The sequence below is a fragment of the Neodiprion fabricii genome, chromosome 5 (assembly GCF_021155785.1).
Source record: "Neodiprion fabricii isolate iyNeoFabr1 chromosome 5, iyNeoFabr1.1, whole genome shotgun sequence".
In the NCBI taxonomy this organism is placed as follows: domain Eukaryota; kingdom Metazoa; phylum Arthropoda; class Insecta; order Hymenoptera; family Diprionidae; genus Neodiprion; species Neodiprion fabricii.
In genome coordinates, this window is record NC_060243.1 from 14,289,952 (window position 1) to 14,317,045 (window position 27,094).

Consider the following 27,094-nt stretch of genomic DNA (forward strand, 5'->3'; position numbering starts at 1 on the left):
TCTCTTCCCAAAAGTGAGTCAAATATCATAATATACACACACATGTATATATATATATATATATATATATATATGTATATATATATATATATATATATGCACACACACAATATATATATATATAATTATATATTTATATCATACAATCATATACAGAATGTAAATAGAGGTCATTATGTTGATGGATTTATTAAAATAAGTAATGATTCATTTAAATCAATTATTTTTTTTAAATTAAAGAAAAATTAATTTTTGAAAATTAAAAATATGAAATCAATAAATAATCATTTATCTATCTGTATGTTTTCTCTAAATTTAATAATTATTTCTAATTTCTTGTATAAATGTTCCAAATTACAATTCATAAAGTGAATTGAATGGCATTTTTCTGAAGGATTATGTTTTCAGCTCAATCAATATGTGAGCATATGATTAAAAAATATATATGATTTTTGTAATAAACAAATATCATTTTAAAAAATTTAAATAATGTAGAAAACATTTTTTTTTTTAAATTCTCTTTTTTTGGAAGTAAATGGAAATTCATAATATGTATATATACATATATATATACACACACTTATATACATGTATATTTCTATATGTTCATATTAAACATTGATATAATAAAACATCAATGGAGGTCATTGAGTTAGATAATTTAATAGAATGAAAAATGATTTGTTTAAATGACTCATTTCTCTTAAATTGAAGGAAAATAAATTTTTAAAAATCAAAAATGTAAAAATTAAAAAATTATAATTTATCCATTTGTATGTTTCCAGTAAATGCCATAATTATTTCTAATTAATTGTATGAATGTTCCACATCACAATTTATGAAGTCAATTTAATGGGATTCTTCTAAAGAATAATATTTTCATTTCAATTAATATTTGAGCAGATAATCAGAAGATATATAGGATTTTCCTCATAATTATATATAATTTTAGAAAATTTGAATTACGTGAAATTTTTGTTTTTTTTTTTCAAAAATTTCTCTTCTGCCAAAAGTAGGTCGAAAATTATAATATATATATATATATTGTAACATTTTAGGCGTTACGTTAATAAAATATGGATCCTCGAGTTTACTTATTATCAAATTGAAAGAAATCAAAAGCGTGAATAGAATATCGTGAAAAATGCTTTTAATGCAAGATACGTGTTTCTCATTTAAAGTCTGATACAAGACTGTTTTTACAATAATATCGGTTGGCGCAGCAACCTTATTCTTTTTAAAGACATAAGAGGTTTATAAACGTCTTTTATCTATGCTGACTACTAGATCATTAAAGAGGGGGCAAAACGGGTGATTTCACCCTTTGTAACACTACTCCCCCCCGAGGAAAAGAGTCGTCCCGACTTGGGAAAGATAAAACAATTATAAAAGTATTCTAGTAGTCAGTGCTCAAAGGTGAGTTGGAGCTGTGGCTCTAAAAATTTAAGAACTCCCTTTTTTACTATCTGGCATTTGCCCACAGTCTCAAGGTGAACCACAGAAAACCTTGAGCAGATAGTTGAGCGTTGAATAATCTCAAAAATTTATGTGCCATGTTTTATAAAGGTTAGTGTTAATGAGTGTTATGTGGCTTCATGAATTCAAAGTTATCCGCAACGGCCCAGATTCATGTCGGAAAGAAATTCAATCTTCTTCATGAAGGATCCCTCCGAAACAGGTTCGGATGAAAACATCAAACTGGAAACCGACAATTCCAGGACCAAATAAGACGAAAACAGACTTCTCTTCATAGGAAATAAGGAAATAGTGGGGTGACTGAATCCAAAGCTTCTTCTGAGACAGCACACCCTAGAGTTTGGAGGACAAATGTGAGTGGTGGTATAACAATTCAAATTCACCAAGTGAATTTGAGAGAATACTTGAATAAAATAAATGAAATATGTATTCAAAAGAAAAGAAACGATCTTATCAGAATCATTTCTGCATCCTTCTTCAAAATAAGACCACCAGTCAGCTTCAGGAATCGGGGAAAGATTGGATGGAAAAGGCTGTGTCAAATAACCTGAAAAAGTACTCACAAAAAATGACACTTAAGGTTAATAAAATGTGAAAATCAAGCAATCGCTCATCGACCTCGAAAAATAATCGTGGCTCTTTTCACATTATTAAACCAAAGCCTATCCGACACAAAACTCGATTCTGAAGAAAAAGGTTTTAGAAAAACTTGGCCGGCTGTAGTTTCTACAATTATAATCAAAACGGCAGCCGATAAAGAAGAAAAGGTTTGATTTACTAGCCAATCCTCACGAACCTCATGAATATTTCTGAGTAGCTCTAAAGAAATGCTCGATTCCTCCTCACGAGAACGGAAGAATTTTCTGGGGAAACTCGCAAATAAACTATCAAATCTGCTCTGAGCTCAGACGAGCGAATGAGAAGATCGAAATTTTCCATCAATAAATGTGATTTGAAGTCGCGAAAATTACCTAACCTTTGACGAGCTTCATTTCCCTGACAGGCAATAAAATAGGTTGGGAATGCCTGTCACGCATAACCAAAATAATTCAAAGAAAGAGGTTAACTCCAATGATAATTTTATATAAAAACATCTGAAACTAGTTCCTCAAACCAGCCTCAGAAGAAGAGTTAGTTTGAGAATTGAGGATTTTCTTCCCCAACCTCTTTATCTCTTCTTCGCCAATTATAGGAATCTGAATGCGAGTCTTGTATCATTTCTCTACTATTCTTTTTAAGTAAAAAGCAATGATTAGCATCATGTCCTATTTTATGACAAAATAAACACGTTACTACATTTTGATCTGTCATAACTGTGCCTCTAATTTCGTGTTTGTTACGCTGATTCTGAAGAAAACCACGATTTACACGATTATAATACTTGTTATTATTTTTATTTCTGTAATTTTGAGGCTTTGACTCCTCCGAGTGTTCAAAACTTCGTCTTTTTGAGGTATTTTCGGACACCTCAATCCGACGAAGCTTGTTCGGTCCAAAATATTGTTTCCTCATTGCCTCCACCTCGAGGGCTTTGGCTGTTGCCTCCCGCAGAGAAGTGAGGCCCGACGTTCCAACGGCCATTTTAATCTCTGGATCATTGATCGCATTGAAAAAAGCTTGTGTTGCTAATAAATTACGAGACGGCTCGTGATCTGGTAAAGCTATACGAGAAAGCCGTTCAATATCTTGACTAAGAGACGCGAGGTCTTCGTCTCGTCCTTGTCTTCTTGTCTGTAATTGTGCCGTGTACAGTTTCGTCAAGTGGTCATTTCCATATCTCAATTTGAGTGCAGAACTAAGTTTCTCATAATCGGAAATTTCTTCCTCAGACAATGCCGTTAAAACATTCAAAGCCGGCGTTCGAAGACAAGAGGCAAGACTGTGGGCCCTCATGGCGGAGTCCCACTGGTTATGTTTAGCAATCGTATTAAACTGCCGTTCATAATCTGACCATGGAATCTTTCCGTCAAAAATTGGCGGTTTTAAAGGATAAAGAGGTTTCTCGTTAGTCTGAGAAGCAACCTCAGGAAATCTCGAATTATTTAATTGATTAAAATGAGAACATTGAGGCCGAACCTGAGTCAAAGACTCGGAAAAACCAACCTCATTATTTACTCTCGTTCTACTAATTGGAGATTCATCTACTCTCCTATTGAAAGGCACAGACCTTGATTCAGGAACATCCTGGGTTCGACCTGGATGTTGGACCTCCTGAACAGTAGGAACGGGAACAAGAGAGGGAACAGGAGGGGGAAGCGGAGTAACAACTCTGGAACCCTGCGGTGTAACAGCTGGTCCTCCAGTGCCACTCATTTGATGAACGGACTGAAGAGCCGCCACAGTTGCCCGGAGTAGTTCGTAAAGACTAGTCTCGGAACGCTCTTGAGCTTCTCTGTCTAGCCTCCGCTGCTCTAACTGAGAGGCAAACTCCCTTTCTCACTGTTCTCGTTGCTCTTGAAGCAACTGGACAAGTTGTCGTTGTTGTTGTCTTGCCGCTTCTTGTTGTTGGCTCATAATTTTTAGTAGGTCGATTTGTGAAACTGAGACCATCGTAGGGACAGGTAAAGAGTCCACTGAAGGTGCACAAACAGACTCGGGAAGCCGCGGATTTTCGGTGATAGAATGTTCGTCACCGCCACTTTCCCGACGACGAGACCGTGTTAAACGAACGCTACTCATAGTTTATTTCACTATTTCACGCACTGAATCAATTTGATTAATAAGAACTCAAGATCCCGCTTCTGACACCAATTGTAACGTTTTAGGCGTTACGTTAATAAAATATGGATCCGCGAGTTTACTTATTATCAAATTGAAAGAAATCAAAAGCGTGAATAGAATATCGTGAAAAATGCTTCTAATGCAAAATACGTGTTTCTCATTTAAAGTCTGAAACAAGACTGTTTTTACAGTAATATCGTTTGGCGCAGCAACCTTATTCTTTTTAAAGACATAAGAGGTTTATAAACGTCTTTTATCTATGCTGACTACTAGATCAGTAAAGAGGGGGCAAAACGGGTGATTTCACCCTTTGTAACAATATATATATACATACATACATATATATATATATACACACATATGTATATATATATGCATATACATATATATATATGCACACACACAATATATATATATCCATATATAATTATATGATACATTAATATACAGAATATAAATAGAGGTCATTAGGTTAATGGATTTCTTAAAATAAGAAATGATTTTTTCAAATGAATTATTTTTCCTAAATTAAAGAAAAATTAATTTTTAAAAATCAAAAATATGAAATTAAATAAATAATAATCCATCTATCTGTATGTTTTCTCTGAATTTCATGATTATTTCTAATTTATTGTATAAATGTTCCGAATTACAATTTATAAAGTGAATTAAATAACATTTTTCTAAAGAATAATGTTTTCATTTCAATTAATATGTGGGCAGATGATCAAAAAATATATAGGATTTTTGTAATATTTGAATATCATTTTGAAAAATTTAAATAATGTAAAAAAATTTTTTTTGAAATTTCTCTTCTTCTGAAAGTAAATGAAAATTCATAATATATATATATATATATATATATATATACACACACACATATGGGCTATTCCGCGTCAACCGGATCAGTCATCTCTCAGATATTTTTTCAATTTGGCATGTGGATTGTGTAGGGGGAGTTAGATTTTTGTGCCAAAGCGCGAATCTCATAATGCAAAATTCGATTTTTTATTAACAATAACAAATTAGACTCCCATTTTTTTCAAAAATTCATAACTTTGGCAAAAAATTAGATACAATATATTTTTTTTTTTCAAATTACGCGGAAAGCTCCATAGAATTTTAAAAAAAATACGAAATGGTAAAAAAAAGTTGTTATCAATTGTTTATTTAACAATTAATTTTTCAAAGATTTTTAAAACAGTGACCGACACGATCAAAAAATTTTTTCAAAATTCCGACATGTTCCTTGAACTGTACTACAACCTGTGAATCAATTCCAGAGGGGTGTTTTTTTTCGTTTCCGAGTAAAAAATCATTAAAGGTGTCGATGCGCATGAAATTGCGGCGCGCCGAGTCTCTACGTAATGGCGGGCGGCCGGTTGCCGTCCACCGCTACCCCGCGGTGGCGTCGCAGCGTTATTTTAGAGTCATTTTCACGATGTAGGACATGATTGAAGAATCTGAAAAAAATACTGTACCTTCACAAGGCCTGCTCAAAGCGATAAGTGAAGTTTCAAGAATGTGTTTTTTACCGTTTTTTTATTATAGAGATTCAAAATAACGGTTACACACCATGAGAGTGCACATAAATGATAATAATTACATAACTTGCTACTTATTTTAAAACAAAAACACATTCTTGAAACTTCACTTATCGCTTTGAGCAGGCCTTGTGAAGGTACAGTATTTTTTTTAGATTCTTCAATCATGTCCTACATCGTGAAAATGACTCTAAAATAACGCTGCGACGCCATCGCGGGGTAGCGGTGGACGGCAACCGGCCGCCCGCCATTACGTAGAGACTCGGCGCGCCGCAATTTCATGCGCATCGACACCTTTAATGATTTTTTATTCGAAAACGAAAAAAAACACCCCTCTGGAAATAATTCACAGGTTGTAGTACAGTTCAAGGAACATGTCGGAATTTTAAAAAAATTTTTTGATCGTGTCAGTCACTGTTTTAAAAATCTTTGAAAAATTAATTGTTGAATAAACAATTGATAACAACTTTTTTTTACCATTTCGTATTTTTTTTTTTATTCTATGGAGCTTTCCGCGTAATTTAAAAAAAAAAATATATTGTATCTAATTTTTTGCCAAAGTTATGAATTTTTGAAAAAAATGGGAGTCTAATTTGTTATTGTTAATAAAAAATCGAATTTTGCATTATGAGATTCGCGCTTTGGCACAAAAATCTAACTCCCCCTACACAATCCACATGCCGAATTAAAAAAATATCTGAGAGATGACTGATCCGGTTGACGCGGAATAGCCCATATATAAATATATATTTATATATGTTCATGTTATACATTCATATAATGAAATATCAATGGCGGTAATTGAGCTAAATAATTTGATAGAATGAAAAATGATTTATTTGAATGAATCATTTTCCTTAAATTGAAGGAAAATTAATTTTTAAAAACAAAAATATAGAAATAAAAGAATAATAATTTATCTATCTGTATGTTTTGTTTAAATTTCATAATTATTTTCAATTTCTTGTATAAATGTTCCAAATTACAATTTATAAAGTAAATTAAATGGCATTTTCACAAAGAATTATATTTTTATTTCAATTAATATGTGAGCAGATGATCAAAAAATATATGGGATTTTTTGTAATAATTAAATATCATTTTAAGAAATTTGAATCATGCAAAAAAAAATTTTTTTCAAGATTTCTCTTTTTATGAAAGTAAATGAAAATTCACTACACATATATCTATATATATACACACACACATATATAAATATATATTTATATATGTTTATATTATACATTGATATAATAAAACATCAATAGAGGTAATTCAGTTAAATAATTCAATAAAATGAAAAATGATTTATTTAACTGAATTTTTTTTCCTAAATTGAACAAAAATTAATTTTTAAAAATTGAAAATATGAAATTAAAAAAGTAATAATTCATCTATCTGTATGTTTTTGGTGTATTTCATAATTATTTCCAATTCATTGTAAGAATGTTCCAAATTACAATTTATAAAGTGAATTCAATGGGATTCTTCTAAAGAATAATATTTTCATTTTAATTAATATTTGAGCAGTTAATCAAAAAATACATAGGATTTTTTTCATAATTATATATAATTTTAAAAATTTTGAATGACGTAATAATTTTTTTTTTTCAAAAATTCCTCTTTTCTCAAAAGTAAGTTAAAAATTCTAATATGCATATATATATATACAGGGTGTCCCTAAATTGCCTCCCACGGACTAACCAGCATGATACCTCGTTAAAATCTAACCGAGAATTTCTCTTCCGGAAGCTCGTCCGACGCATAGTTTTTGAATTATAAGCGATGGCGCTAGGCCAATCAGAGTGCACCATTTCATCTAGATTTGCCGCCACGGAAATTGCTGTTTTGTTCGTCTGGGTAAATTATTATTATTCGTTTACGAATTAAATATCGGCACCTCCCCTCTCTCCCTGTTGTACCCCTTCTCGGGCGCTGACCTCGGTATTGTTGCCGCGGAACACGCTGCCGGCCGCACATCCATGGGCGCACACTTGTGTGTGTAAACAGAACCGCATCCTGAAGCATAAGGGGTACAGCAGCGAGAGATATATATATACACATATATATGTATATATATGTATATATATATGCACACACACAATATATATATATATTAATATATATTTATATCATACAATCATATACAGAATGTAAATGGAGGTCATGAGGTTAATGGATTTAATAAAATAAGAAATGATTCATTCAAATAAATTATTTTTCTTAAATTAACGAAAAATTAAATTTCAAAAATTAAAAATATGAAATTAAATAAATAATAATTTATCCATCTGTATGTTTTCTCTAAATTTTATAATAATTTCTAATTTATTGTATAAATGTTCCAAATTACAATTTATAAAGTGTAGTAAATGGCATTTTTCTAAAGAATAATATTTGTATTTCAATTAACATGTGGGCAGATGATTGAAAAATATATAGGATTTTTGTAATAATTGAATATCATTTTAAAAAATTGAAATAATGTAAAAAAAATTTTTTTGAAAATTTCTGGTTCTCGGAAAGTAAATGAAAATACATAATATATATATATATATATATATATATTTATATATACACACACACACACACACATATGTAAATATATATTTATATATGTTCATATTATACATCGATATAATGAAATATCAATGGAGGTGATTGAGTTAATTAATTTAATAGAATGAAAAATGATTTATTTAAATGAATTAGTTTTCTTAAATTGAAGGAAAATTAATTTTTAGAAATCAAAAATATAAAAATGGAAGGATAATAATTTATCAATCTGTATGTTCTCGGTAAATTCCATAATTATTTCTAATTAATTGCATAAATGTTCCGAATTACAATTTATGAAATCCATTGATTGGGATTCTTCTGAAAAATGATATTTTCAATCTAATTAATATTTGAGCAGATAATCTAAAAATATATAGGATTTTTCTCATAATCATATATGAGTTAAAAAATTTAAATAACGTAAGTATTTTTTTTTTTTCAAAAATTTCTCTTTTCCCAAAAGTGAGTCAAAAACTATAATATATATATATATATATATATATATATATATATATATATATATATATATATATATATATATATATATATATATATATATTATATATATATTTATATCATACATTATTATACAGAATATAAATAGAGGTCATCAAGTTAATGGATTTATTAAAATAAGAAATGATTTATTTAGATGAATTATTTTTCTCAAATTAAAGAAAAATTAATCTTTAAGAATTAAAATTATGAAATTGAATAAATAATAATTTATCTTTCTGTATGTTTTCCTTTAATTTTATAATTATTTCAGATTTATTGTATGAATGTTCCAAATTACAATTTATAAAGTGAATAAAGTGGCATTTTTCTAGAGAATAATATTCTGATTTTAATTATTATGTGGGCAGATGATTGAAAAATGAATGGGATTTTTTTAATAATTGAATATCATTTTAAAAAATTTGAATAATGTAAGAAAAATTTTTTTAAAAATTTGTCTCTTTCTGAAAGTAAATGAAAATTCATAATATATATACATATATATATATATATATATATATACACACACACACACATACATGAATATGTGTTTATATATGTTCATATTATACATTGATATAATGAAATATCAATGGAGGTAATTGAGTTAAGTAATTCAATAGAATGAAAAATGATCCATTTAAATTAATTATTTTTCCTTAATTGAATGAAAATTAATTTTCAAAAATCAAAAATGAAAAAATGAAAGAATGATGATCTATCTATCTGTATGTTTTCGGTAAATTCCATGATTATTCCTAATAAATTGTATAAATGTTCCGAATTACAATTTATAGAGTAAATTTAATGGGATTCTTCTGAAAGATGATATTTTCATTTTGATTAATATTTGAGCAGATAATTAAAAAATATATAGGATTTTTATTATAATTATATATAATCTTAAAGACATTGAATAACATAACAATTTTTTTTTTTTCAAAAATTTCACTCATCCCAAAAGTGAGTCAAAAATTATAATATACACACACATATATATATATATATATATGTATTGTTACAAAGGGTGAAATCACCCGTTTTGCCCCCTCTTTAATGATCTATTAGTCAGCATAGATAAAAGACGTTTATAAACCTCTTATATATTTAAAAAAAGAATAAGGTTGCTGCGCCAACCGATATAATTGTAGAAACAGTCTTGTTTTAGACTTTACATGAGAAACACGTATCTTGCATTAAACGCATTTTTCACCATATTCTATTCACGCTTTTGATTTCTTTTGATTCGATAATAAGTAAACTCGCGGATCCATATTTTATTAACGTAACGTCAAAGTACGTTACATTTGGTGTCAGAAGCGGGATCTTGAGTTCTTATTAATCGAGTTGATTCAGTGCGTGAAATACGTGGAATAAATTATGAGTAGCGGTCGCCTGACACGCTCCCGTCGTCGGGAAAGTGGCGGAGAAGAACATTCTATTACCGAGAATCCGCGGGTTCCCGAATCTATTTGTGCGACTTCAGTGGACTCTTTACCTGTCCCTACGATGGTCACAGTCTCACAAATCGACCTACTAGAGATTATAAGACATCAACTAGAAGCTGCTGCTTAACAGCAACAACAACTAATCCAGCTGCTTCAAGAGCAACGAGAACAGCGAGAAAGGGAGTTTGCCTCTCAGTTAGAGCAGCGGAGGCTAGACAGAGAAGCTCAAGAGCGTTCCGAGACTCGTCTTCACGAACTACTCCGGACAACTGTGGCGGCTCTTCAGTCCGTTCATCAAATGAGTGGCACTGGAGGACCAGCTGTTACACCGCAGGGCTCCAGAGTTGTTACTCCGCTTCCCTCTCCTGTTCCCTCTCCTGTTCCAGTTCCTACTGTTCAGGAGGTCCAACATCCAGGTCGATTCCAGGATGTTCCTAAATCAAGGTCTGTGCCTTTTATTAGGAGAGTAGATGAATCTCCAATTAGTAGAACAAGAGTGAATAATGAGGCTGGTTTTTCTGAGTCTTTGACTCAGGTTTGGCCTCGATATTCTCATTTTAATCAATTAAATAATTCGAGATTTCCTGAGGTTGCTTCTCAGATTAACGAGAAACCTCTTTATCCTTTAAAACCGCCAATTTTTGACGGAAAGATTCCATGGGCAGATTATGAACGTCAGTTTAATACGATTGCTGAACATAATCAGTGGGACTCCGCCATGAGGGCCCACAGTCTTGCCTCTTGTCTTTGAACGCCGGCTTTGAATGTTTTAACGGCATTGTCCGAAAGAAATTTCCGATTATGAGAAACTTAGTTCTGCACTCAAATTGAGATATGAAAATGACCACTTGACGAAACTGTACACGGCACAATTACAGACAAGAAGACAAGGACGAGACGAAGACCTCGCGTCTCTTAGTCAAGATATTGAACGGCTTTCTCGTATAGCTTTGCCAGATCACGAGCCGTCTCGTAATTTATTAGCAACACAAGCTTTTTTAAATGCGATCAATGATCCAGAGATTAAAATGGCCGTCGGAACGTCGGGCTTCACTTCTCTGCGGGAGGCAACGGCCAAAGCTCTCGAGGTGGAGGCAATGAGGAAACAATATTTTGGACCGAACAAGCTTCGTCATATTGAGGTGTCCGAAAATACCTCAAAAAGACAAAGTTTTGAACACTCGGAGGAGCCGAAACCTCTAAATTATAGAAATAAAAATGACAATAATAATTTTAACCCAAGAAATCGAGGTTCTTTTTAAAACCAACAAAACAAGCGTGTAAATAAGAACGCGGTCATGACGAGTCAAACTGGCTTGACCTGTTTATTTTGTCATAATATAGGACATGATGCTAATCATTGCTTTTTACTTAAAAAGAATAGTAGAGAACCGATGCAAGGCTCGAATCCAAACTCTTATAATTGGCGTAAGAAAAATATAGAAATAGGGGAAGCAAATCCTCAATCGAGTTCTTCAACAGGAACTTACCCAAAAAACTAATTTCAGATGATTTGTCAGGGCGAAAATCATCGCAGATTGTTGGTAGTGAAAGCCCTCTTAGAGAACAGTTTTTAATGAGATGTCTACGACAGTCTGGTCTTCACACGCGTGGTACTGTTAACGGCGTCGATTGTCTGTGGGTAATAGACACGGGCGCGGAAGTAACCGTAGTTCGATCGGATCTCTTCAAATCCGATGACCAGATTGTTCTCTCTTTTTCTCTGCGAACAGCCACTAGAGAGACGACCCCGGTTTTGAGACAGGTTACTGTCCAAATTAACCTTTTTGGGTGTATTGACTCTCCACATAAGGTTTTTATAGCAGATATAGAGGATGAAGGTATTTTGGGAATAGACTATCTTACAGCTCATAACTGTGTTATCTCGACTAAGAGAAATTCACTAGTTTCAAACAATCGCGAAATAACTCTTTGTACAAATAGAAATGGAATTTATTGGACCCCTCCTAGAATTCGAGAAATAGAACTTTCGGAGAAAGATTTGCAACAACATTTTCCTTTACATATACAGAGCCTTGTTGAGAAATCTTCGATTTCGTTAAATTCAGCTCAGGTAGAATCGTTTAAATCTCTTTTGCTAGAATTTATAGATTCTTTTGCCAAAGATAGTGGTGATAAGGGCCGATGTACTTCTGTCAAGCACAAGATCGACGTCGGAGAGAGTTCACCAATACAACAAGCTCCTCGAAGACTCGCTCTCAACGCCCGAGAAGAGGTGAAGAAGCTTGTGGAAGATATGCTAAAGAACGATGTTATTGAACCATCGTCTAGTCCCTGGGCCTCACCAATCGTCCTTGTTAACAAAAAGGACGGATCCAAACGATTTTGTATCGATTACAGGAAGCTGAACGATATAACGAAGAAAGATTCTTACCCTCTTCCCAGAATTGACGAGACACTCGACCTGATAGCTGGTGCAACTCGGTTCAGCACCATAGATCTTCAGAGCGGATACTGGCAGGTCGAAATGGATCCTCTAGATGAAGAAAAAACAGCTTTTGTTACGGGCTTAGGAGGATTATGGCAGTTCAAGGTTATGCGGTTTGGTTTGAGTAATGCCCCGGCGACCTTCGAACGAATGATGGAGGCTGTTCTCCATGGGCTCACTGGCAAAATATGCCTCGTTTATTTAGACGATATAATCGTTTTTGGCAAGAACTTTGAAGAAGAAGTTCAAAATCTTAGACAAGTTTTCGCTAGGCTGAAGCAAGCAGGTCTGAAAATGAGCCCGAAAAAATGCCATCTGTTCCAGAAAGAAGTAGGCTTCCTCGGACATATCGTTTCAGCACAAGGTGTGAAGACCGACCCATCCAAAATAGAAAAGGTTTCTTCTTGGCCGACACCTAAGAATAAAGAACAAATTCTAAGCTTTCTAGGCCTTTGTACGTATTACAGAAGATTTGTGAAAGGTTTCGCTAGTATAGCTAAACCTCTCTATCATTTGACCAGAATCAAGATTCCTTTTGACTGGACCCCGGAATGCGAAGAGGCTTTCAAAAAATCAAAAGAAAATCTCATTTCTTCGCCGATCTTAGCTTATCCTGAGGTCGAAATTCCTTATATTTTAGATACTGATGCCTCTATTTCAGGAATAGGCGGGGTTCTGTCACAAATTCAGGGAGGTAAAGAGAGAGTGATAAGCTATTTCAGCAGAGTTTTGAGTCAAACCGAGAGGAATTATTGTGTCACTCGTAGAGAGCTTTTAGCTGTCGTTGAGACCGTAGTACGTTTTCACCATTATCTGTACGGTGGGAGATTTTTGATACGTACAGATCATGCTCCTCTCAGGTGGCTACTTTCGTTCAAATCTCCCGAAGGTCAGGTAGCTAGATGGTTAGAAAGGCTCGGTCAGTACGATTTTGATATTCGTCATCAAGCAGGAATTCATCATGGAAACGCCGATGCTCTCTCTCGAAGACCCTGCGAGGATATGCCAGAGTGTAAACAGTATGCACGATTAGAGAAAAATCGTGACCCCTCTCTTATAATACGGAAGATTTCTTTCGAAAATAACCAGAAGGAATGGAGAAAATCGCAACAAGAGGACGACACTTTGAATCAAGTGAAGTCTTGGAAAGAAGCAGAAACTCGCCCGGACTGGCAGGATATATCTTTAGCCGAGCCAGATTTGAAAATTTATTGGGCTCAATGGGACTCTATTCTTCCAATTGATGGAATTTCATACCGAAAATGGGAATCTGCAGACTTGAAAGAAATCAGGTGGCAACTTTTGGTTCCCAGGTCACGAGTTCCGGAGATTCTTGCTCTTTATCATGATTCTCCTGCAGGCGGACACTTCGGGTCAAATAAAACTCTGGGCAGAATTCGCAACTTCTACTTTTGGCCCCGTTGCCGGATGGACGTTGAAGATTGGTGTCAAAGATGTCGAATCTGCACGGCAAAGAAAGGACCTCGAGCGAAGGGACAAAGCTCTCTTCAAATTTACAACGTGGGAGCTCCACTTGAAAGAATAGCGATGGATATTCGTGGACCTCTCCCGATAACCCATTCTGGAAATAAATATGCTTTGGTTATTGCTGATTATTTTACTAAGTGGCCTGAAGTGGTCCCTCTCGCTGATCAAGAAGCCTCTACTGTAGCACAGGCATTCGTTAAAGAATTTATTTGTAGACACGGAGTTCCTCTAGAACTTCATACTGATCAAGGCCGAAATTTTGAGTCAACCTTAATGAAAGAGGTTACTCAGATTTTAGGGGTTAGGAAAACTCGTACAACTCCATTGCATCCGCAATCTGACGGCATGATAGAGCGTCTGAATCGGACTTTGCTACAACATTTGTCGTCCTTCGTAGAGCAGAATCAGAGAGACTGGGACTCCTGGATCCCTTTCTTCCTCTTATCTTACAGATCTGCGATTCATGAGACGACGACGCAGATGCCAGCCCTCATGCTTACTGGAAGAAATCTTCGACTTCCGTCAGATTTAGAGAAAGGCCCTGTTCCTGTGCAAAGACAACATCAAACAGATTATGCCTTTTTATTACAACAACGTTTGGAAGAAATTCATCACTTTGCCAGGAATAGAATTTCTATGGCTTCAGATAAATTGAAAACTCGTTATGATATTCGAGCCAGAGATTTAAAATTTAATCCTGGAGATTCTGTTTGGCTTTTTCAACCTCGAAGACAGAAGGGACGATGTCCAAAGCTACAAAGAAATTGGGAAGGCCCTTACTTAGTGGTTAACCGGATAAATGATGTTGTTTATAGAATCCGAAGATCTCCTCATTCGCGTCAGAAAGTGGTTCACTTGGATCGTCTTGCTCCATTTGAAAAAGATCAACCTGGAACAGTCTCACCAAGACCAGGAACATCCTTCGAGGTTAGATCTTCAAACGAACACCCTTGACGATTGTGATCGATTTGGCCTTCTTTACAGTCGGTCATCGATTGGGAGAAGAATTTACCTTTCGGAATTCATTTAAGTAAAACTCGACCGCTTACGATTATCATAGAAGGAAATATCGGATGCGGAAAAACAACTTTCACCAAGAGGTTTTTAGCAAATCGCCAGGTCTGTACACTTTTAGAACCTCTTGAAGAATATCAAAATGTAGCTGGTATTAATCTTTTAGATTTGATGTATCAGAACCCAGATCGTTATTGCTATTATTTTCAGCATTTCGCTCAAATGGTTATGTTAGATAGACATCTGCAGACGACTTTATTGCCTGTAAAGGTGATGGAAAGATCGATATTAAGTAGCAATTGTTTTGTAGAAGCTCGTCGAAGATTAGGTAATTTTCGCGACTTCGAATCTCATTTATTGACAAAAAATTTTGATCTTCTCATTCGCTCGTCTGAGCTCAGAGTAGATTTGATTGTTTATTTGCGAGTTTTCCCAGAAACTTCTTTTGCTCGAGTTAGTTCCCGTTCTCGTGAGGAAGAATCGAGTATTTCTTTAGAGCTACTCAGAACTATCCATGAGATTCATGAAGATTGGCTAATGAAACAAACCTTTTCTTCTTTATCGGCTCCTGTTTTGGTTATCAATGCAGAATCCACAGCCGACCAAGTTTATTCTAATTTTTGTCTTACAATGATACACGGACAAAGTTAAACCTTTGAATCTAATATTGAAGAATTTTATTCTTAAAAAATTTGGTTAAAAAAAAAAAAAAAAACTACATTAAACTACATTATCGGGAAACGGCGAGAAATGTTTAAAATCTTCTTAATTTCTTCTTTGACATTTTCGCATCCCTCGCACCCTTCCGTTCTCTTTACTATATCAAAAAGACTCTGTTTGCAAGAGCGACAAAGCACTTTTTCTTTGAAAAAGGTCACATGTAGAGAGACTTCTTGAAGAAGAAATTCGGGTTTAGAACTAAAAAGAAATGATTGAAACAAAAAAAAATTATTTTCTTATAATTTATTTGTGTTATTCGATATGATGTACTCACTCTGACTCAAAGCAGCTTAGGCATAGCAAGCCGCTTCTTCCTTTTTCGGAAACGGCGTTCAACTGGCCGCAAGACATCTCTCTCCAAAGAGAGTTAAAATAGTTAGAGCTCTCTATTTCGCTAAGTTCGTCCGAATTTTCGAGAAAGAATACTTTTATCAGCATAGCTGCATTCATTGAAGCATGCTCTTTTGTATCCATGTCTTGTCTGTCTTTAACGACTACTTTTCTTGTAATGATTTGTTATTTCTGCGTTGCTAATCAATTTGAAATTTGTTTTCTTCGGTTGTTTCTTTCTAGAAACTTCTTCTCTGAAATCGAGTTTTGTGTCGGATAGGCTTTGGTTTAAGGAATAATGTAAAATGAGCCACGATTATTTTTCGAGGTCGATGAGCGATTGCTTGATTTTCACATTTTATTAACCTTGAGTGTCAGTTTTTGTGAGCACTTTTTCAGGTGATTTGACACAGGCTTCTCCTTCCAATCTCTCCCGATTCCTGAGGATGACTGATGGACTTATTTTGAAGAGATACACGGAAATGATTCAGATAAGATCGTTTCTTTTCTTTTAAATACATATTCAATTGATTTTATTGAAGTATTCTCCCAAATTCACTTAGTGAATTTGAATTGTTTTACCATCACTCACATTTGTCCTTCCAAAACTCTAGGGTGAACTATTTCTAAAGAAGTCACCCCACGATTTCCTTATTTCATATGAAGAGAAGTCTGTTTTCGTCTTATTTGGTCCTGGAATTGTCGGTTCCCGGTTCGATGTTTTCATCCGAACCTGTTTCGGAGGGATCCTTCATGAAGAAGATTGAATTTCTTCCCGACATCAATCTGGGCCGTTGCGGATAACTTTGAATTCATGAAGCCACATAACACTTAATAACACTAACCTTCATAAAACATGGCACATAAATTTTTGAGATTATTTAACGCTCAACTATCTGCTCAAGGTTTTCTGTGGTTTACCTTGAGACTATGGGCAAATGCCAGATAGTAAAAAAGGGAGTTCTTAAATTTTTAGAGCCACAGCTCCAACTCACCTTTGAGCACTAACTACTAGACTATTTTTCAAAATTGTTTTATCTTTTCCCGAGTCGGGACGACTCTTTTCCTCGGGGGGGAGTAGTGTTACAAAGGGTGAAATCACCCCTTTTGCCCCCTCTTTAATGATCTAGTAGTCGGCATAGATAAAAGACGTTTATAAACCTCTCATGTCTTTAAAAAGAATAAGGTTGCTGCGCCAACCGATATTATTGTAAAAACAGTCTTGTTTCAGACTTTGAACAAGAAACACGTATATTGCATTAAAAGCATTTATCACGATATTTTTGTTCACGCCTTTGATTTGATAATAAGTAAACTCGCGGATCCATAACTTATTAACGTAACGTCTAAATCGTTACAATATATATATATATATATATATATATATTTATATTATACATCCATGTAATAGAATATAAATAAAGGTAATTAAAGTGAATCATGAAATAAAATAAAAAATGATTATATACGAAAAAAATTATGAAAAAATGAATTAAAATAGAAAGTAAGCGAATAATTGAAAATATTAAGGATTTTTCTAATAATTATACATAATTTTAAAAAATTGAAATAATGTGAAAAAATTTTTTTTTTTGAAATTCCCTCTTTTCAAAAGTGAATTGCAAATTATAGTATACATATATATATATACACACACACGTTTATATATATACAGGGTGTCCCTAAATTGCCTCCCACGGACTAGCCAGCATAATACCTCGTTGAAATCCAACCGAGAATTTCTTTTCCGGAAGCTCGTCCGACGCATAGTTTATGAATTATAAGCGATAGCGCTAGGCCAATCAGAGTGCACCATTTCATCTGGATTTGCCGCCACGGAAATTGCTGTTTTTATCGTCTGGGTGAATTATTATTATTCGCTTACGAATTAAATATTGGCACCTCCCCTCTCTCGCTGCTGTATCCCTTATTCTTGAGGATGCGCTTCTGTTTACACACACAAGTGTGCGCCCATGGATGTGCGGCCGGCAGCGTGTACCGCGGCAACAATACCGAGGTCAGCGCTCGAGAAGGGGTACAACAGCGAGTGAGGGGAGGTGCCGATATTTACTTTGTAACCGAATAATAATTATTCACCCAGACGAACAAAACAGCAATTTCCGTGGCGGCAAATCTAGATGAAATGGTGCACTCTGATCGGCCTAGCGCTATCGCTTATAATTCAAAAACTATGCGTCGGACGATCTGCCGAAAAAGAAATTCTCAGTTGGATTTTTACGAGGTATTATGCTGGCTAGTCCGTGGGAGGCAATTTAGGGACACCCTGTATATACACACACACGTATATATTAGGGTGCTTTTTTCGTGGACTTTTTTTTTTTTCGGTCCCATCGTGAAATTTTGTTGGAAATACAACAAAAAAAATTCTCTGAAAGATTGAGCCCTTAATATTAATATCAAGTGCTCGCCCAAGGCATGTAAAGATTTTCCGCTTAAAATACACGTAAATTTTAATTTTTTTCTTTAAAACATCTACAGTTCAGAGTCATTCTATGGCGTAGTCTAGGACGTCAGTAGGTTTTCTTCGGAATGAAATGCTTTACAAAAGTGCTCATTGCGGTGAAGTCGTAACTCATACCGGCGAAGTCGTACAGGCCACCCATACCAAATTTTTTCATGAAATTCTTGTCTTTTTGCCCGTATCTCGTAAATAACAAGAGCTACAAAAAAAAATAGTGGACAAATTTGTAAGAAATTTAATTTCCCACAAAAAAGTTCCAGAAAACCAAATTGCTTACATCGATATTTATCGAGATATTGGGCTTTTAAGGTGAGGAAGTATGGAATTTTCATGAATTATTGAGTTAAATTGTCGAATTATTGATTGTCGAATATTTTTTTGCTTTGTAGCTCTTGTCATTACAATTACAATTCTTGTCATTACAATTACAATTCTTGTCATTACAATTACAAGAGCTACAAAACAAAAAAATATTCGACAATCAATAATTCGACAATTTAACTCAATAATTCATGAAAATTCCATACTTCCTCACCTTAAAAGCCCAATATCTCAATAAATATCGATGTTAGCAATTTGGTTTCCTGGAACTTTTTTTGTAGGAAATTAAATTTCCTACAAATTTGTTGAATATTTTTTTTGTAGCTCTTGTTATTTACGAGATACGGGCAAAAAGAAAAGAATTTCATGAAAAAATTGGGTTCGGGTGGCCGGTACGACTTCGCCGGTGTGAGTTACGACTTCACCGCAATGAGAACTTCTGTAGAGCATTTCATTCCGAAGAAAACCTACTGACGTCCTAGACTACACTATAGAATGCCTATGAACTGTAGATGTTTTAAAGAAAAAAATTGAAGTTTACGTGTATTTTAAGCGGGAAATCTTTACATGCCTTGGGCGAGCACTTAATATCAATATTAAGGGCTCAATCTTTCAGGTAATTTTTTTTGTTGTATTTCCAACAAAATTTCATGATGGGACCGAAAAAAAAAAATAGTCCAAAAAAAAGCACCCTATTATATACATATATATGTATATATATATATAATGTGATTTATTTTGGAGGTTAGGTTTTTGCAAATTAACAAGACGTGGCGTTGCTCTGAAAACAAAGATTTTTATTTTATTTTTTTTTTCCCTCAGGGATCTGTGCATCTTATTATATAAACTCTCACCTGAAAACAAAGAAACGACATTTATGTTCTTTGTTTAATTTGCCGATTTCTCCTTGACGTTTCACTATGGAGGTCTTTTATTTTGAGCCTCTTTGACACCTGTCTCTTCTCTCTTATCTCTACCGTCTATAGCGACCCCAGGTTTACCGACATGGCGCATGCGCCTTTCAAAGAAATATATTTTCTTTCCATCTCCCCACCCCGGGAGAAAATTCGACGACCGAATTTTCGTTGGTTATCCAGTAACGGAGTGCTCTCGAATTTGACTTTCCTCTTCGTTACTTTGTATTTGTACTTCCTCGTTGTGTTTTGTAGACGCCGGGATGAGTTTCGTGATGTGGAAAAGATTTGATTCTGTTTTTTTGTGGCCTGTGTCAATTCTGTATATCGAATTCGAAATTTTCCCTACGATTGCGAATGGTCCGCAATTTAGTTCTTCCAATTTTCTTCTGTTCAGTTTGTTTTCGTTTTCCACATACACCATATCTCCTACATTGAATTCATAATTTTTCCGATTTTTATCAAATATTTTTTTGTTGTAGTCGTGTGATTTTATGGAATTTTTGAGTGCTGTTTTCCTGTCTTCAAGCCAGTCTCTTTCCGGTTTTTCCAATTTTAATTCCTTCGGTAGAATCGTGACATCCGTGCCATCTAATAAATATTTTGGTGCGAAGCCCGTGACTGAATGTTCCGTGTCGTTATATTTATTCGGGCATTCCCGCGCTACCGTAGTCCAAGCTTTTTTTTCTCTTTGTTCGTTCATTTTGCATCTGATTTTGTTTACCAGTGTTTGATTCAGCCTTTCGTTCAAGCCGTTTGAAAATGGTGAGTTCACTGCGGTGAAAATTACCGAGATTGATTTTTCTTTGAGGCATTCTTTGAATTCCTCCAAATTTATTCCCGGGTATTGGTCCGTGAGGAGTAATCCGATTTCATTCGTTTCCGGTATATTATTGATCAGTTTCACGAAGTCCTTAGCGCTTTGTGTTCTTGACGTTGAGATGTATGCGTATCTAGTGAAATAGTCCACTAGTAGGTGCAAATATCTTTTTGTGGACCTGGATCCTCCGAATCCCCCGATCGTGTCTATTGAGACTATGTCGAACGGTTTTTCAGCCGGGCCCAAGTGAGACATGAGGCCGAATTTGTGTTGTCCTCTTGATTTATTTTTTATGCATACCTCGCAGCCTTTGCAAACTTCTTTTATGTTTTTCGTCAGATTCTTTGTTGTGTATGCTGAGCCCATCTTTTTCTTCAATTGATTCATACCTATGTGGCATAGGTTTCGGTGTATGTCTTTTATAAGTTTGATGCTGAATTCCTCCGATAGAACTATTTTTTCTTTCTTGTTAACTTTTTTGAAGTATACGTTGTGTCTCTCGATTAGTTTCCTTTTAGTCTTTTGTCCTTTTTCATTGTTTTTTTGGTCTTCTCGAATATCATCTAGTTTTATTATGTTTACAATTTTCAGTTGTTCTTCTTTATTTTCATCTGGTTCTAGTACTGGGTTCCTGCTCAGACAATCTGCTTCCACGTTCTCTTTTCCTGGGGCATATTTGATTTTAAAATCGTATTGGGACAAGTAATACGTTAAATCTCCTAATTCTTCAACAGTTCTTGCTTTAACGTTCATATTCTCTAGCGGTTTATGATCTGAGTATACCGTGAAGGTTTTTCCGATGAGCCAGTACTGCCAGTATTTCACTGCTTCTTTGATTGCCAGGCATTCCAAATATATAGCTTTTCGTTTTTTTTTGAGTTTCGTTCAGTTTTTTTGAGTAATATGCCACCGGTTTTTCTTTTCCGTCCGGCTGCTTTTGCTTTAGAATAGCCCCAACGCCTTCCAAGGACGCGTCTGTATAAATGTTGATTGGCAAGTTTTGATCGAATATTTCTAAAATCGGCTGTGAGCATAGAAGTTCTTTTATTTTTTCGAATGATTTTTGGCATGCCTCTGTCCAAATAAATTTTTGATTTTTTTTCAGAAGATTATGTAATGGGGCCAAGATTATTGCGCTCTTTGGTATATATTCATTATAAAAGTTGATTTTTCCTAGAAATTGCCTGATGTTTTTTTGAGTTTTTGGGACTGGAAATCCTCGTATCGAAATGAGGTTATCCTTCACCGGCCGTACTGAGTTGTTTTGTATTATGTGGCCGAGATATTTTACTGAATCTGATACGAATGTGCATTTTGTAAACTTTAATCTAAAACCATCTTTTTCTATTGCTTCTAATAATTGCGTTAGATGGTTTGTGTGATCGACAAAGGACTTTGAGAATATCAGTATATCGTCTATGTAATTAACAGCGAATTCCGCGAGGTTGTATTTTCTCAAAATGTTACTCAGTATCCGTTGAAAGATAGCCGGTGACGTTTTTAGCCCAAAAGGCAAGCACGTCCACTGAAAGTGTCCCTCTTGTGTCACGAAAGCGGTTTTTTTTTGTCCTCTATCCGTAGAGGGATCGACCAGAATGCGGAGTTTATATCCAGCGTTGAGAAAAATTTACAATTCCGCGTTTTCACCATCAAGTCCTCGATGAGTGGGAACGGTTGTGCTTGAGGCACTACTGTTTTGTTTAAGTCTCTGAAGTCTATACACAATCGCGATTTTTTGTTTTCTTCTTTTTTAAATACCAGAGTTACTGGCGCAGCAAATGGACTGTATGATTCTTCTATCAGCTTTCTATCCAGTAACTTTGATATTTGTTCTTCTATTTCTTTTTTATCGTCTATCGTGCATCTGTACGGCCTCTTACTGCAATATTTGTCTACTAATAGGTCTATGCGGGCCTCGTATTCTTTCACCGTGCCGATGTCATATTTGTCTTTTGCGAAGACTGATTTGTGTCTATCCATAAGTTTTTCTATTTCAACCTTTTGATGGTGACTCAAATGTTCTAGTTTTATTTCAATGTCTTTCTCTTGGACGTGTTCGTTGAAGTTTATTAAATGATTTGGGACCGCGGAGTTTTCGTCATCCATACGGGTTAATTTTCGATTTATTTTTCCGTTGCTACTATCTTTTTCTATTTCCTGTTTTTTTTGTGTGTTTACATCTTTTTTCTGACTTATTTCCAAATTTTCATTTTGAATCAATTTGAACTTTTTTATCATGTCCAATCCGATCAAAAAGTCATACTTGAAATTATCTTCATCAATGACGTGCACGTCCACTTTTTCTTCTATTTTAAAGATTTTAATTTTCAGAGTTGTTAATCCCCCTGTTTTTTTAACACCATTAATCGTTATCAGATTTACATTATTTGGATTTTTCCCTGACTCTTTTAATTTTAATAATTTTGTATTAATCAAAGAGACGTTTGACCCGGAATCGTAGACTCCGAGTACCTCTAGTTTATCTTCTGATACTAGTCTGACTTTTATTAATGGTGTTACTACTCGTTTTTTTGATCGGTTTCGTTTAACTCGGCTTCTATCACTGAGTTGTTTATATATTTACCGAACTTTTTTTTCTCCCCTTCGCCTTCTTTGACCTTAAACCAACATGTTGCTTCGGGGTAATAACGCGCTCCTTTGTTCAGCTTTTCGCAGATTGTACATGGTTTGTGATCTTCGTTCCCACCTTGCACGTTGGGGTTCGTATTCTTTTTCTTTCCAGCGTAAGTTTTCTTATTTACCATATGTTCGAGTTTACTAACCTCATTTAACAAGTCTGACGTTTCTTCTAACGCTTCTCGGTCGATTTTGTTGAGTACAGACTCTGGTAAACCTGCTGCAATCAGATCTATAAGGGTGCCTGCGTCTATTGACTGTCTCATATCCAGTAGAAGTTTCTCTTTTCTTATTGAATAATCCAACAGCGAACCTTCTTTGTATTTGTAGAAGAGCGCGTATGTGATTGGGTTCCATCCTTTGTTTGCAAATGTTTCGCAGAATTTCTTTTTCCATGTTTCCCAGTCCGCGTTTGCTAATTTTATGCTCATGGAGCTGTACCAATCTGCACATGACTTTTCCATGAACAGTCTGAGTATTTCTATTTTTTGTTCATCCTCTGTTATTTTAAAGCGTGTGCATTCTTTTTCGAATTTATCCATCCATTGGGTGGCGTTTGGGTTTTTGCTCGTAAACTTTTCGATTACAAATTTTTCTGTTATAGTCCTGAGGCTTTTATGTTCGTTTGTTTGTGTGTTTTCGACTAGTTTTTCCGAATTTTTTTCCCAGACGCTCGTTTCGCCTGCCGCAGCGGCGTCCGGCTGTTTTTTTTCTTCTATCTCTTCCAGAAACTGGCCCTCGCATTGTATGTTTCCTCCTTCGTCTATGTAAATTGTCGTCAATTCTTTTGTCATATTTATCCAGACTCTCCTAGTTTGGTGCCTTTTTTTTAAGCTATTTCTCACTCTGCTGAATGCGGTTGTTTTTGTTATTTCTGTGTGGAAATTGAGCGCTTGCAGCTTTTCTGGCATTTCGTAGGTTATTCCATCTTGTGTAGCATTTGAGGTTATTGCAATTGTGTTCGATTTTCCATCACTTGTTGGTTTCACCGTGAACTCGAAGCGCAGCTTCTCCATCCTGTGTTTTTTTTTTTTTTTTTGTGTATTTATTTATTTATTTTTTTTTTCTCTCTCATTTTTTTTCTATTCGTGTCCAGAAATGTCGTTTTATAATGTGATTTATTTTGGAAGTTAGGTTTTTGCAAATTAACAAGACGTGGCGTTGCTCTGAAAACAAAGATTTTTATTTTATCCTTTTTTTCCCTCAGGGATCTGTGCATTTTATTATATAAACTCTCACCTGAAAACAAAGAAACGATATTTATGTTCTTTGTTTAATTTGCCGATTTCTCCTTGACGTTTCACTATGGAGGTCTTTTATTTTGAGCCTCTTTGACACCTGTCTCTTCTCTCTTATCTCTACCGTCTATAGCGACCCCGGGTTTACCGACATGGCGCATGCGCCTTTCAAAGAAATATATTTTCTTTACATATATATAAATATATTTTTATTTATATATATTTATATTATACATTTATATAATAAAATATAAAAGAAGTTAATTGGGGTAAAAAATGCAATAAAATAAAAAATGATTAAAGAAGAAAAAAATGATCAAAAAATCAAATGAAATAAAAAACAAGCCGGTAATTAAAAATATTGAGGATTTTACTAATAATTATACATATTTTTTAGAAATTTAAATAATGTGAAAAAGAATTTTTTTTTCAAATTTTCCTTTTTTTAAAAGTAAATTGCAAATTATAATATACATATATATATATATATACACACACACGTATACATATATGTACATATATATATTGTTACAAAGGGTGAAATCACCCCCTTGCCCCTCTTTAATGATCTAGTAGTCGGCATAGATAAAAGACGTTTATAAACCTCTTATGTCTTTAAAAAGAATAAGGTTGCTGCGCCAACCGATATTATTGTAAAAAAACAGTCTTGTTTCAGACTTTAAACAAGAAACACGTATATTGCATTAAAAGCATTTATCACGATATTTTTGTTCACGCCTTTGATTCGATAATAAGTCAACTCGCGGATCCATATTTTATTAACGTAACGCCGAAATCGTTACAATTGGTGTCAGAAGCGGGATCTTGAGTTCTTATTAATTGAGTCAATTCAGTGCGGGAACTTTAATTATGAGTAGCAGTCGTTTGACGCGCTCACGTCGAAGAGAAAGTAGCGGAGAAGAACCTTTCGTTATGGAGAATCCGCGGGTCCCTGAAACGATTCCATCACCTTCAGTGGACCCTCTTTCAAGTCCTTCGACAATCTCTCAAATTGATCTGTTAAAGATCTTAACACAACAACAAGAAGCGGCAAGACAACAACAAGAAGCTGCTACTCAACATCAACAACAACTAATCCAGCTGCTTCAAGAACAACAAGAACATCGGAGGCGAGAAGCGGAGGCTCGAGAGCGTTCAGAAGCTAATCTTCAGGACCTTCTTCGGACGACTGGAGAGGCTCGAGAGCGTTCAGAAAATAATCTTCAAGACCTTCTTCGGACGACTGTGGCAGCTCTTCAGTCCGTTCATCAAATGAGTGGCACTGGAGAACCGGCTGTAACACCACAGGGTTCTAGAGTCGCTACTCCTGTTCCCTCTCCTGTTCCCTCGCCTGTTCCTGTTCCCGTTGTTCCAGAGATTCAACATCCAGGTCGATTCCAGGATGTTCCTGAATCAAGGTCTGTGCCTTTTATTAGGAGAGTAGATGAATCTCCAATTAGTAGAATGAGAGTAAATAATGAGGCTGGTTTTTCCGAGTCTTTGACTCAAGTTCGGCCTCAATGTTCTCATTTTAATCAATTAAATAATTCAAGATTTCCTGAGGTTGCATCTCAGATTAATGAGAAACCTCTTTATCCTTTAAAACCGCCAATTTTTGACGGAAAAATTCCATGGGCAGACTATGAACGCCAGTTTAATACAATTGCTAAACATAATCAGTGGGACTCCGCCATGAGGGCCCACAGTCTTGCCTCCTGTCTTCGAACGCCGGCTTTGAATGTTTTAACGGCGTTGTCTGAGGAAGAAATTTCTGATTATGATAAACTTAGTTCTGCATTGAAGTTGAGGTACGGAAATGACCACTTAACGAAACTGTACACGGCACAATTACAGACAAGAAGACAAGGACGAGACGAAGACCTCGCGTCTCTTAGTCAAGATATCGAACGGCTTTCTCGTATAACTTTGCCGGATCACGAGCCGTCTCGTAACTTATTAGCAACGCAAGCTTTTTTGAATGCGATTAATGATCCAGAAATTAAAATGGCCGTTGGAACGTCGGGCCTCACTTCTCTGCGGGAGGCAACCGCCAAAGCTCTCGAGGTGGAGGCAATGAGAAAGCAATATTTTGGGCTGAGCAAGCTTCGTCGGATTGAGGTGTCTGAAAACGCCTCAAAAAGGCGAAGTTTTGAATACTCGGAGGAGTCAAAACCTCAAAATTATAAAAATAGAAATAACAGTAACAATTTTAAATCAAGAAATCGAGGTTCTTTTCAAGACCAACGAAACGAGCGTATAAATAAAAATGTGGTCGTGACAAGTCAAACTAGCCTGACTTGTATATTTTGTAAAAAAACAGGTCACGACGCCAATCATTGTTTTCTAATTAAAAAAATTAGCGGAAAACCGATGCAAGGTTCGAATCCAAATTCTTATAATTGGCGTAAGAAAAATATAGAAATGGGGGAAGCAGA

General features: G+C 34.9%; 1 protein-coding gene across 1 annotated transcript; it reads right to left on the reverse strand.

Moving 5' to 3' along the window:
• Positions 1 to 21,550: 21,550 nt before the first annotated feature.
• On the reverse strand, positions 21,551 to 22,890 carry LOC124181971. The gene is made up of 2 exons (XM_046568743.1): positions 22,432 to 22,890; positions 21,551 to 21,808 (listed from the first exon to the last, which is right to left on the reverse strand). The coding sequence occupies exons 1-2, from the start codon at positions 22,888 to 22,890 to the stop codon at positions 21,551 to 21,553; spliced, it is 717 nt and encodes a 238-aa protein (XP_046424699.1).
• Between the last annotated feature and the right edge of the window lie 4,204 nt (positions 22,891 to 27,094).

Excerpts from the sequence above, each read along its gene's own strand:
- LOC124181971 (XM_046568743.1), bottom strand. The coding sequence starts at position 22,890 with ATGGATGACGAAAACTCCGCGGTCCCAAATCATTTAATAAACTTCAAC. Across the intron at positions 21,809-22,431 it reads CACTCATCGAGGACTTGATG|CCGATTTTAGAAATATTCGA; the intron begins GTGAAAACGCGG and ends CTATGCTCACAG.